Source organism: Dermacentor silvarum, chromosome 6 (genome assembly GCF_013339745.2).
Source record: "Dermacentor silvarum isolate Dsil-2018 chromosome 6, BIME_Dsil_1.4, whole genome shotgun sequence".
Taxonomy (NCBI): Eukaryota; Metazoa; Arthropoda; class Arachnida; order Ixodida; family Ixodidae; genus Dermacentor; species Dermacentor silvarum.
The window spans coordinates 163,537,388-163,549,918 of record NC_051159.1 but is presented as its reverse complement, the minus strand read 5'-3'; the positions used below and the strand labels follow the sequence as shown (position 1 = coordinate 163,549,918).

Genomic DNA, 12,531 nt, shown 5'->3' with positions numbered 1-12,531 from the left:
GGCAACGTCACGCCACTAATGTCTTATTCTTTGTATAGCGCATAAAAGTGGCTTAAAAGTTTTTGATCAAAGCCGGTTAGACCAACTAACGACAGATTTCTCAGTAAGAAAAATTCTAAGCGCGTCGTCTACTGACACACGGAGCCACCAGCTGACTTTTGAGATTGTTTACTTTTTGTACACGCCTCAATTTCAGTTAGAAAACACTCTCAGATGTTCAAGTTTGGATACTGCAACTGCTACGACAAAATAGAATGTAAATAAAATCGAAAAGAAGCTGGGCTTTCGGATGCAACGTGACCAGAGAAGAAAAAATACCGCCGCCACCCGCGACGGCCGCTCGGCTACGTGGCCTTTCTTTTACTATGGTGCCCCCTAGTGGCAGGCTCTGGCTTTATATTAAACTGAGGTGGGAGTTTCAGTGACCAGAAAAAGCTATTAAGGGACTATGGTTATATCAAGGTTTAACTGTATAGCTGCTGCCTTGCTGTCTTCACTACAGCACGCCTCCTTCCCAGCTACAAGGGTGCTTCGTTTCATCAGTATGCTTTTTCCATGGATGGCTCTGCACTCTGTCATATCTCTTTCATCTGTTGCTCTTTGTTTCATCTGTTTCTCACTTTGCATTGTCTGATCGAGTTCCAATAAATGAAGGCACTCCTTTCTTGAGCATGGCCGAGTGACCGCTTTGAGATGGCTGCTTGCGTGGAACCATCAACTGATGATTGCAGTGGTGGCTCTTCCACAACTTGGAATACAAGCCAAACTTGGACTCATACGAGCCAAGCTTGCAATAGGATGAGTCCATGCTCGGACACCGAACTTCGACCGAGTTGAATTCTGACCCTGACACAGCGGCCTCATAGCGGAAGCATGAGCGTCAAAACGAAACTAGGTAGGAGATAGGTAATGAAGCTACAACTGTGAGGACCATACAGAGTGCATTTGCCATTATCTGTGTCCTTCTTTCCTTCCACATAACCAAAAATAAACCATTGTGTTTGTTTTATAATATCCGAGAAAAAGAAACCCGACAGTGGGGCGTCCGTCACCTCTGTAAAAGCCTGACACTGAAAGGGTTAACCCACTGGCGACCAAATATTACTCGTGCCGTGGGGCCCTCCGTACAGATTATTTTTGCCGTTTTCAGGAGCAAGGCAAGCTTCTGCTGAATATAAACACCAAAAATATAAAAAATGTAGCCTGCACTGTCACAGAAAAGCAGTGCCATCTATTGACAACATTTTTAATCAATTATAGCGTATATTGCCCAGAGTGGCATCAACAGATACATTTTTAAAACAACCATACCTCCAGCTCCAGTGAGGCCAGTCACTGGCTTTGGCAATATCGCCCCTGTTGTTGAGCCCAGCGATTGGCCAGCTTTGGTAGCCAATGGGTTAATTGTCTGAAGAGGCATGGCTACATTTTGCTGCATGTATGCAAACTTTCGAACAACCTTCCAGGCATGCTACTCAGCTGCCATTTTGTTTAGGGAGCAAACTAGCCTGCATAGTTTTTCACTTCAATGCTGTCTTCATGAAGCTGTCTATATTGGTGGATTCGTCAGAACTGAAACAAGACCCCCCTCAGGGGTGCGATCTTATAATAGTGCAGAAAGCAAACAGATTGCTTTCCAAACAGTTACAAGATCGCACCATAAATGGCCACTGTTTTGCTGTCTATTTAGCTGTCTACGATGAATACTAGAACAGAGCCACTGAATCAATTGAGAATGTCCAATTACCCATAGAAACCTTGCATGCTTTTTCTATGCCAAGCAATGGCTTAGTTGCAGAGAAATTTGTGACTGAAGGGGCTACACCATTCTTCCACAATTCAAACTGCCCAAGCTGCGCAGGCAATCTCAAAGATTGTGCACTGCCTGGTGCCATTGCCTGTCAAAGGGTGTCACTATCCTGTGAAAGGTGCTGACCGAGTAGTGTGGAGCAGGATCAGTCAAGTCGTCTGGAGCAAAATCCAATTAAGTAGGCCAAGGTGTCCTTTCTTTCATTTAAAATGCAATATAATTAAGCTCACCTCAGATGTACACTGCATCTGACAAAAAGACACGTTCCAGTCCATCTTTGCAACAACTGCAGCGCACAACTAAGATGCAGTACCACCAACTAGTGCTGTTCATTGTTCCATTGTAACAAAATTTTTCGCACTTATGAAAGCTTTCTCCTAGGTCATAGTGATGATTTCAACACCTTGGAGTAGTAGCCCATCACTTTATGTTGACTTACAATCTGCCTTAAGTTTCTCTTTAAGGAAAGTCTACTGTAGAGGAAGCACAAGCAAATAACTAAAGATTCATCACATAAAACTGCAAGTTAAAGGATTAGCGAAAAAGAACATTTTGGGGTTTTATGTGCCAAAACAAGGATATGATTACGAGGCATGTAGTGGGGGCTCCGGATTAATTTTGGCCGTCTGGAGTTCTTTAATGTATGCCTAAATCCAAGTACACGAGGGTTTTTCCATTTTGTCCCAATCAATGCGGTCACCGCAGCCGGGATCGAACCCGCGACCTCGATTTGCGAAAGCAAGCTCACATCTCAATTGCAGAGACGCTACATGCCTGAGTGAAGCCTTTGCATTCGCTGCAGCATGGTAGTGAGGCGCCACTTAGCATGCGCTTAGCAAATGACAGCTCTTGCCTCTGAAATTATTGTGCATGCTTTCGAGTCTTTTTTCCACCTTTGTTCTTTTCTTTTTCTATTTGTGTAAATAAACATGACACACAGGAGGCTCCAGACAAGTTGATACAGACCAGTGCAAACACTAAATACACAAAATAATAAATATCCAGAAGACACACCCCAAACCAGTAGAGGTTCATGACCAGGAGCACCGACAGCAGTCCCAGGAAGAGCAGGTAGTGAGCTGGAAACACCTGCTTGACGAACAGCCCCGTGCTGGCCGCATACATCACCTTGCGTGGGTAGTAGTGCAGTCGCATCAAAAACCTGCGCACCAAGATGAATGTGTTTCTAACTTTTACAGTGGTAATTGTTCTTAAAGGGAAAATGAGACATCCACCCAATCGTAGCAATTGCTATAAAGGAAACCCATACAGGTTCCGCGAAAGAAAAGCCTCGCAGTTGAAGAAAAGAAATATATATACTTCTGCGTTCTTTGACATCTCAATATGTCCGGCAGGCAAAAAACTAGCTGGATACTGCTAGTTTTTTGCATGCCAACTGTCCCAGCCAGGGCACTCAACCACTTGTGATTTTTTTTCTTTTAATTCAAAGCCCTTCAGTATAATACAAAAGGTCACTTCATGAAATATTTCTTGCGAAAAAAAATTTTTGACCAGTGCAAGCAGCACCCGAGCCTTGTCGTAAGGCACAAGACCATGCGTCATAAAGGCAGTGCCAAAAAAAAAAAAATGGTTCTTTTATTTTGAGGGAAAGACTTTCCGAGTTTTCCAAGGAGAATAAACAGAGCTCTTGAACTAAAAATTGCATTCGTGGATTATTAGCCACTCATCCTTATCACAAAATGGTTCTTTTTGGGACTTTTCTTCTTTTTTTTTTCTTTTTAATTACCTTCCAGCAAGAGCCTAAATTTTACATCAGCCAAGCACTTAGAACCTGTACTGTATGAAAAAAATATTATTAGACAGATCTAGCAAAGTTGAGTTGAGTGTGAACTAATGACGACGATGAGAAAAACTCGGTTTGCGGTATGTTTATCTGCCAATTTAACTATGAGGTAGTCCTAGTAAAGATAAGCCAAATAACTTGTCTGATAGCATATTGTATTGTTTCTGCACTGATAAAGTTTTCTCAAAGTAATTTTTGTTTAAAGCGAGAAAAAACATTTTAGTGGTCTTCCACTTTTGTCACAGCATGTATTTCAACAGGAAAAACTCCCGGTAACACAAGCACGTAAAGGTGTCAAACATTTCATTCAAACAAAATTCCCTGTTTGTGCTGGCTTCTTATCATGGAAATCTGATGTCTAAATGTACTATATGTGACACTCCAGAACGTGCTGTTGAATGCTCCTGCATACACGGTAGTGAGTTTTCATCACGCTATACTCAAGCTACTCTGACACACACTGAAGTGCAATTTCCGTGTACCGCATACGGGTCAGTATCACCAGTGCGGTACATGACACTGGTACGTTCCACAGCCATGTCTAGTCGACTCGATTGTAGCTTTACACGATGCTGGTGTTATTCTGATTGTTAAAATCTCAACTTCTCTAAAACTTGCTTGCAATTTCTTACCATTAGTAATGATGTATATTTACTAGCACGCTGCTCCAAACTGCAGTTCACGCTGTGGGTGACTGGGCGATGGCTGCTGTCATGGAGAAGCCTCTCACCTGATCAGCATCATTGATTTGTGCGTTACTAACCGCAGCTGGGACGATCAGTTACATGGTAAGCTCTCAATCATGTTTCCAGAGTAAAAGCCTCTTTCACACACGTCCAACTTGACAAGAGAAAACTATAGTTTGCATTTCCATGCATTGCGCTGCCTTCTTGCTTTAGTTTCCATGCCAAACATTAAATTTTTGAAGGTTGAAATTTGCTGCAAGGCCTCTACTAGCATGCATTCAAGTGCATTTGATGCATTCACTGTGCAATAATTTGCAGAGTTCATTGTAGCTCAATATCAAATATCAGGCAGTGAACACTATAAAGAAATATGTGCCACTGTGACACGAAGAATACCTTGGGGAAGTGCTCTATGTCCCTTCCCACTTTTATTAATGATGCTGTTAATAAACAAACGTCTCTCATAAATTGTAAATGAAGGACTATTTGAAGATGAGTGCATGCTTTTAAATGATTCATAGTGCAAATAGCCAGCAATGCCTACAAACCACTTCGAATTCTCTCCTGGAAATTAATAGCGAAGCATTCATATTTACACAAATTACAAACAAGAAGTTTTCCAAGTTCACGTATATATGTACTATATAGGCTTAATAGCTGTGCTCTGACTGAAGCCAATGAACTGAAGCCAATAAGTACTTAGTTGTCTGAATTCCAGCTAATCTCACATGGCTGGCTGTTCTAGTATAATTTCTAGAATTCTAGAAAATACCAGCCAACATTACATTTCTGGTCTATACCGGGTGTCCAACGTAACTTGAGCCAAACTTAAAAATTTTCAAATGACACGTAGCTGGACAGAACCAAAGTAATGTTGTTTGCCGTCACTTGGAGATACTCAGATTATTCCTTGCATTTTGCCTAACTACATAATTAGTCTTAATTAATTAATCAACTTCTCAAACATTATAATCAGATGGAAAAAAACGTGGGCATCTTGCACTTGTGGTGCAAGGCTGGAGTAAACAGTATTAGCTGGTGATCGACCTAGCTTCTTCCAGTTTTTTCTAGGCTTGGCTAAGTTTTGCTAGGAAATGCTAAGTGCTGCTAGGCACAGTATTCCGAATCGGCTCGCCGCCGATGCGCAGATTCTCGCTTGGCCGCACGACGTGCTTCAAGATGAGTGGCGTCTTCTTCGCGTGTCCGAATCTTCTTTGGTCGTCCCATGTCAAGGCTACATGTACTTGCCACAGAGTCAACGAGAGTTCTGCCGCCATCGCAGCAGCTCCAAGCTTTATCTCCCTGGTGACGTCTCGGCCAAGCTGCACCTCCACACTTGCCCGGGTGTGACTGGTTGAAACCTGCCGAGCCGCCGCCAGAGGCACCTGCTGCAGTTATGGACACCGCGCGTGTTCGGCGCGAACCCGGGAAAACGGGGAAACGCAATGGTGTCGGCAGCAGCTCTGCGCGTTGCCTCGTTGGTGCTGCTAAAATTTATTTCTCTCTCTCTTTCACTCTCATTTTCTCTTTCCCGAGCACACCACGCGCCACACGCATGCTCTGTACATTTGTACAATGTATTGATATGCTCTCCATCCCTCTCTTTAACGTCCCATGTCAAGGCAACATGTGCACGGCAAAGAGAGGAGGCGAAGCAAACACCGCTCCGCGAGGTGGTTGCTAGGCAACGCTCTCGCTCAGCGGGGGGGGGGTTTTTGATTCAGCAGATACATTACGCCTGGCTTAAAAAGCTCCGCTGTTAAAATGTCAATGAGAAAATTATAGAGCAACATGAAAAACTTACAAAGCCTTCTGTCGCTCAATTTGTGCCAAGCATGAGAGAAGCCCGCAAATACACGCAAAATTACTCGAGCGGCGAGTCACGCGGCAATATTGCGTGTATTCGCGGGCTTCTCTCATGCTTGGAAAAACACTTTTATGTAGCACTTATTGAGCAACAGAAAGCTGTATCAGGAGTTTGTTATGTTGCTCTACAATTTCCTCATTGACATTTTTAATCGAATTATAATATTTGAGAAGTTTATTAATTATTTAAGACTATGTAATTAGGTGACATGCAAAACTTCTGATTATCTTCAAGCGATGGCAAACAACATTACCTTGGTTCTGTCCAGCTACATGGCATTTGCCTATTTTTTAAGCTTGGCTCAAGTTACGTGGGACACCCTATATAATGCAATCATCAGATCCCATCCAGAGCATCAATCATAACTTGGGGTCCATTCCATGGAAAGACTTAGTAGTAGTGTGTTATACAGTTAAACCACAATACAATAAATCTCGGTTTAGTGAAATCTGCTATAACACTTATTTTATTTCCCACTCTTACTTGTATGGTTGTGTTCTTTTTCTGCACAAATTAACAAAGTAATTTTGTCTTGCAATTTCAATGTAACAAAGTCAAATAGAAATTTTATGCTGGGCCTGTCAATGCCGAGCATTGACAGACAATAATCATAAAGATGATGTTGGCGATATTAATTGGCATCCCCTTTGAAACGGAATGGGAACCAATGGTCACCTAGCCTGCTTGATTTAATCACGCTTTACTACATCTATAGCTATCTAGCCTTCTTGCCTATCTGACCTCGATCTTAAATTTCGTATTTAAAACCTCTATCACTATGCTGTACCATTACCTACACTTGCAATGACTTCGGTTCTATCAATCTCTCCCCTGCTTTCCTTCCACCATTACTCTAATCGTCTCTTACTTATCTCAACTTCTGACCAGTTAAACCTTCCATCTTCCTTGAATCTCAACACTTCTGGAAGGTGGACACTGCCTACGGGTCTCGCTGGATGAATGTCTTCGCATTCCATTACGATGTGCCGAGTCGTTCCTGGGAATTTTTTGCAGCACACACATGTCCCATTCTGTGGCGCATATTTGCTCCGGTATGTTTTTGTCCTCAGGCAGCCAGCTCGGGCCTCAAATAGCAAGGCACTTCCCATTGCGTTATCACATAAATTTTCCCTCCCGATTTATTTCTTGACATTTTTGTAAATCTTCATGGCATACCTGCCAAGTTCGGAGAAACTAAATCTAGGAGATCTCCCTACCATAGGGGTCAGGCTACCACAGAGGTCACCATAGAGGTCAGGCGCATGCATGCTGACTGGTCAAGTTTGAATTATCTAGTGAAGGTCAACTTTAGGATCGAAATAACGAAAGTTTGGGCCCATAGAAATGCACGTCAGCCAGGCCAGGACCTCCGGCCAGGATCAAATTAACCCAAAAAATCGAAATAACCTATGTCAAATTAACAGAAGTCTACTGCAGCTGGACGGATGGTTCAAGAGAACAAGACACAAAAGCTTCTACACTAAAATGGCTACTAGACACACAAGAAGTGAGGAAAAAGTAAAAGGCAGAAGTACTGACCAGGTGATGGCAAAGCAGGCAAAGGCAATGGTGGCCATGTGGTCATGCACAGCGTGCCTGCGGCCACCCCGCACCTTGAGGTACACATTGAGCTTGGAAAACTCGAGCAGCACGTCCGACAGGTCATGCAGCACCAACACTAGGACACCTATGTTGTGGCACCTGGATGGGTGGGGAGAGAGAGTGAAACCAGTCACTGACACCGCTCAGCAATAGGACACGGCCAGTCACGAGACTTGAGTGAGAAGTCTGACTGCCCTACCACCATACAGAACTGTTACCATTTTGAATAATTATGACACAAGTCTACTACTAACTGCCATATTTTATTTCTGCACAGATACTAACTCACACCCTTCATCTAACCCCATACAAAAATCTTCAAATCTGTGTAAAGAGCAACCAACCACCACTGCTGGTACAATGAGCTCCAGAAAGAGTCTTGTTTTAACACATCCAGTCATCACTGCTTTCATCTTTGCACCCCACTGAAGCTCAGCTAGAGCAGTTTCCCAGCAACGCACTTACCAATACTGCTGTCATGTCACGCCACGAAACATTCGTGGATATCCCACAGACCTACCTTGTTCTTAGATTTCTAAGGGCTTTCAATAAACTTTATAGGTTTAAAAATAGTGGATTTTTCTTATGATGACAATAATAAAGTCTTCATTTATAGGTCAGGATGATAGGGAAAGGTATTTAAGTACAAACACAAGCATCAAACTCAAAAGGCACTTTATTTAGTGCTGTCAGTATTTCTTGATGCTACACCTTGCATACGAGAGATGCCATAGCAGACTTCCATTTATTACACAAAAGCCAGAATCTTAGTACACATGCAGCCGTGAATTCTGTTCTCATCAAATACACAGTCCCTGTAACAAGGGACCGAACACAAAGCCTTGTACTTGTTTGGGATATTGGTCAAAAATGCTGCAAAAAGAGCCATGCAAGGATCCCTAAAAGAACGGCTAGCTACGGACACAGAGCAGACACGACGCACCGGTGCCAGAACCAAAACAAAGATACACCCTCTTTATTGGACAGCCACATATATACTTCTGGCTCATAACAACCCAACACCGAAACTATGTTGCAGCCGTCTCTACATGTCCCCCCCTTAGAGTTAATGAAGACCAGAGAATGCACCGCTACTCAATGTCACAAATTCAAGTAATGCCGCTGAATCGCACGCCAGTTGCTGCAGGTTTTCACACCATCACAGTCACGCTGTGGAGGGTGTGCTGGCATACTCCTTGGCTTAGTCACATCAACTGAATGTTGATTCTGCACTTGATCCTGTGGATCTGCTGGAGTTTCCTGCTGAGGTTCTGGTCAGTGTCCTTGTACGAAGGGCAGGCCCACCCTGTACTCCAGGACTTGGGACTCTCAGTTTTGACCACATAGCACCATGGTCTTGGTACCAAGCTGAGAATTGTTGCTGTCACTCGTTCTGATCATACACAGACACTCCGACTCATTACGAGTAACTGGCAGCTCACTGGTCTTGTGATGTTTGTTGTAGTTGATCTGTTTCTGTCTGTAGACTACATCGCTTCTGGCAACCTTCTTCTTGACCAGCTTGGCTACGGCTGTTCATTCCTCTAGGGAACATGAGCCCTCAGCTGTCTTCCTATCAAGAGCCGAGCTGGACAGAAACTATTCACTCCAGGGTTGTGACGGTAACTGAAAAGGGCCAGGGCAAGAATCGTGGAAAGCTTGACTTAACACAGATTCCCACATATGCATGGGATCCGCAATTCTTTTTCACTTGAGTAATATGTCCTTATGATCTTTATTATGTTGTCTGCTCCATTTTACTAGGATTAGTGCAGGCTTCTAGTGACACGAGTACGCTTCTTGTGACACGAGTGAACCCATACGACGCTGCAAATTATTAAAATTCCCACGGTGAAAAAGGCACGGCATTGTTTGATCTGATCTCTTGAGAAGTCCTACGGTAAGCAAAAGTGCTTTTCACGACACTGATAAACTGTTTGAGCTGTTGAGTTCAGCATGCCTGCCTCCGGAAACCTTGAGTAGCAGCCAACTATCAAGATAAAGGTCTGGCCATTGAGGTTGTAGGACGACTTGACAGCAGCCAGCATGGAGAACCGTTACCCCTGCATTTATTTGAGAAGGCAAAGGCAAAGTAGCAAGCAGAGTGGTATCCAGCCCAAACAAGATCGAGAGCGGATTTTTCTGCACTTGTGACTAGCGAGCCAAGCTACCGAGATTCATGGCAGTATCATGACGCGTGATGGTGATCAGTGTCAATGATGATGATGCTACAAGATTGATTAGGTGTATGCCAAGGAGAACACGAAACATGATGTCTGATGACAGGGCAGACCCGCACACAGACTCCTGAGCAAGCACTTTGTTCCAGATGATGCCTTGATGTGCATCATGCAGCAGTGATGAGGCTATGAACCTTAGCAAGGAAGGAATGACTAGGTGGGTGCCTTTAAGCAAGCCATCACTGCATACAGAGAGCACTTACTACTAGGGCAGGGGTTCTAAGTAAGTTCGTTCCAGGGAACCCTGCTAAGCTCCATGAAGTGCGAAGAAACCCCTGCTCCCCCCCGCCAAATAGAGAAGCTAGGTGTAGCGTAACATATGTGGGGCCAACGGTAGTGTTCGTCAAGCTACTTTGAAGGCGACCTGCAGCGCACGTGGTCCAAACTGAGTGCAATCGTTACGAGCCAAGACAAGACAGCATCGCAACCAAGGCATATGCCAAGAAAGAATGACAGTTTTTAGTGCTTATCGCATGGAGACGTTTATCACATTTCATCACACGAGGTCTTAGAATTAGTGCGGACTCTACTTTGAGTACAGTAAAACCTGGTTAATTAGAATTTCACGGGACCATAAGAAAATTTCCGAATTAACCGAATGTAGAATTATCGAGGGTATCAAAAACACAATAAATAAATGCTTACTACATCAACATGCTTTTATTTACTGAATGAATCAGCAAATCCTGTTTCTATTTTGCACAAGAGCAGTGCGGAAGCTGCAATTCTCATCATCCCGTGACTGATAAGCGCTCGCAGCAGCGAATGCCTCGCGACTTCGCAGCGCGGCCACGGCGCGCGTTTTCATCTGAGACACGCTTTTCACTACTGTGCGCACATCCCGATAATTCACCAGTGAGCTGGTCGCCAGCACATTGTCCATCCATCGCGATGTAGCCGGTGCTCTTCGACAGCTTTGCACTAAGTCAAAGCAAAACTACCACTTGCTGCAACCGCTGCGGACGAAACTGTTGCGACTATCGACGCAATCATGGATGACGGCTGCGCTGCACTTATGAAGGCCCATGCCCAGCCACAAACACGGTGTTATGCATGGCGATAAATGCAAAAATAAAAGCTTTAAGGGCGCAATTACGCACGAAGAGTTCCGGCGTTGCTGTCAGTCACATCTCATGTACGATTTCCGCTTCATTTCAGTTGGATGCTAGCGCTCTTCTTGCTGTTTTGCGTCGTGCAATTGCGGTGTTCCGCGCATTTTTATTATATGGACACTCCAAGTGGATTTCTGCCGTCGCCGTCGCCGTGAGGTTCCGTATGACGTCCAACGGCGATGAAATCGTCGCCGCACGCCGTATGCTGTATGTGCGAGTGAAAGCACGCGAGGGACGCGCGCTTTCACGGGGAACGAACGCAGAGCAAACGCAACTTTTTCTGCTGCGCGAAAGGCCGTGGGGGGACGGGAGGGAGGGAGGGGAGGCGACGTTTAGCTACAACACCAAATGCGTATTTATATACAGTGTAGACTGCTTATAACGTAAGTCGCCAGAGTCGTGAATATCTGCACTATAAGCGGTACCGCACTATAGCCAAAACAACGATTTTTCAAGCCCTGTATGTATGCAAAACATGTAGACCAAGCAGCCGCACGTATCCGAGAATCGAAGTGTGCGATTGGGAGTTTTGCATCCGTCTAAGTTTACGAACGTTGAAAGGTTAATGTCCAAGTACCCACGGTCTCCGCATGAAGCAGACAAAGTAATTTTTAAAGAATGCCTCAGTTTCGCCCGCAAGGCGGAGCATCAATTGCGATAGCAAATTAGTAGAGAGCTATAAGGAGTAGGGATAGTAGTTTTATCGGCTGCATAAACTTGACACATTCGCTTACTAACTGAATTAACAAGCGTGGTGTCAACGCGCACAAGCAAACATGAATAGACTCGATGACCGGAGACAACCACTGTCAAAACGCGGGCATGGGGAAACGCGGCCGCCGCAGCGAGCGAGGGTTCGTGCGGTCTATCGCTTCAACGGAAACTGAGCGGCGTAAGCACAGCGCATACAAAGGTCAGAGCCGTGTGGAGATCGCTTTCAAGATACGGTGCACGCGACAACACCGACAGCCGGCACAGGCGCGAACGCATTTGTTGGCAGAGTAGAAGCCCCCCCATCCGTCCCATGCTGCCTTCCCGCTTTGCTCCTTTCGCGTGGGAGATTGTGTCGCCAGTTCTCCCTGCGCCCGGTTGCAAGATATGCATTTGGCACCGCAGCACAGACTCGCCCCTCCTCCCTCCCTCCCATACCCCCACGGCCTTTCGCGCGATGGAAGTCGCGTTTGCTCTCCGCTGTGCGTTCACTCCCCGTGCAGGCGCGCGTCCCCTGCGCGCTTTCACTCGCACATACGGCGTGCGGCGACAATTTTATCGCCCTTGGACTCATGCTCCTCCTCCGCATCGCCCTCATCGATCTCCTCTCCCATCGGTGGGTGCACCTCATTGAGAAGCGTGCTCGCTACCACCCTTGTCAGCGAGATTTTCCCGCGGAAACCACATTATAACCGGTAT

At 45.0% G+C, this 12,531-nt stretch overlaps 1 protein-coding gene across 1 annotated transcript in view; it reads right to left on the bottom strand.

The window, feature by feature from the left end:
• Window positions 1-12,531, bottom strand: part of LOC119456326 (ceramide synthase 1) — a 50,686-nt gene that overhangs the window by 17,442 nt on the left and 20,713 nt on the right. The window contains exons 4-5 of the mRNA XM_037718030.2: window positions 7,707-7,868; window positions 2,825-2,972 (exon numbers count right to left, since the gene is read on the bottom strand). Coding sequence (XP_037573958.1) covers window positions 2,825-2,972; window positions 7,707-7,868 — 310 coding nt within the window. The remainder of the gene's footprint in view (window positions 1-2,824; window positions 2,973-7,706; window positions 7,869-12,531) is intronic.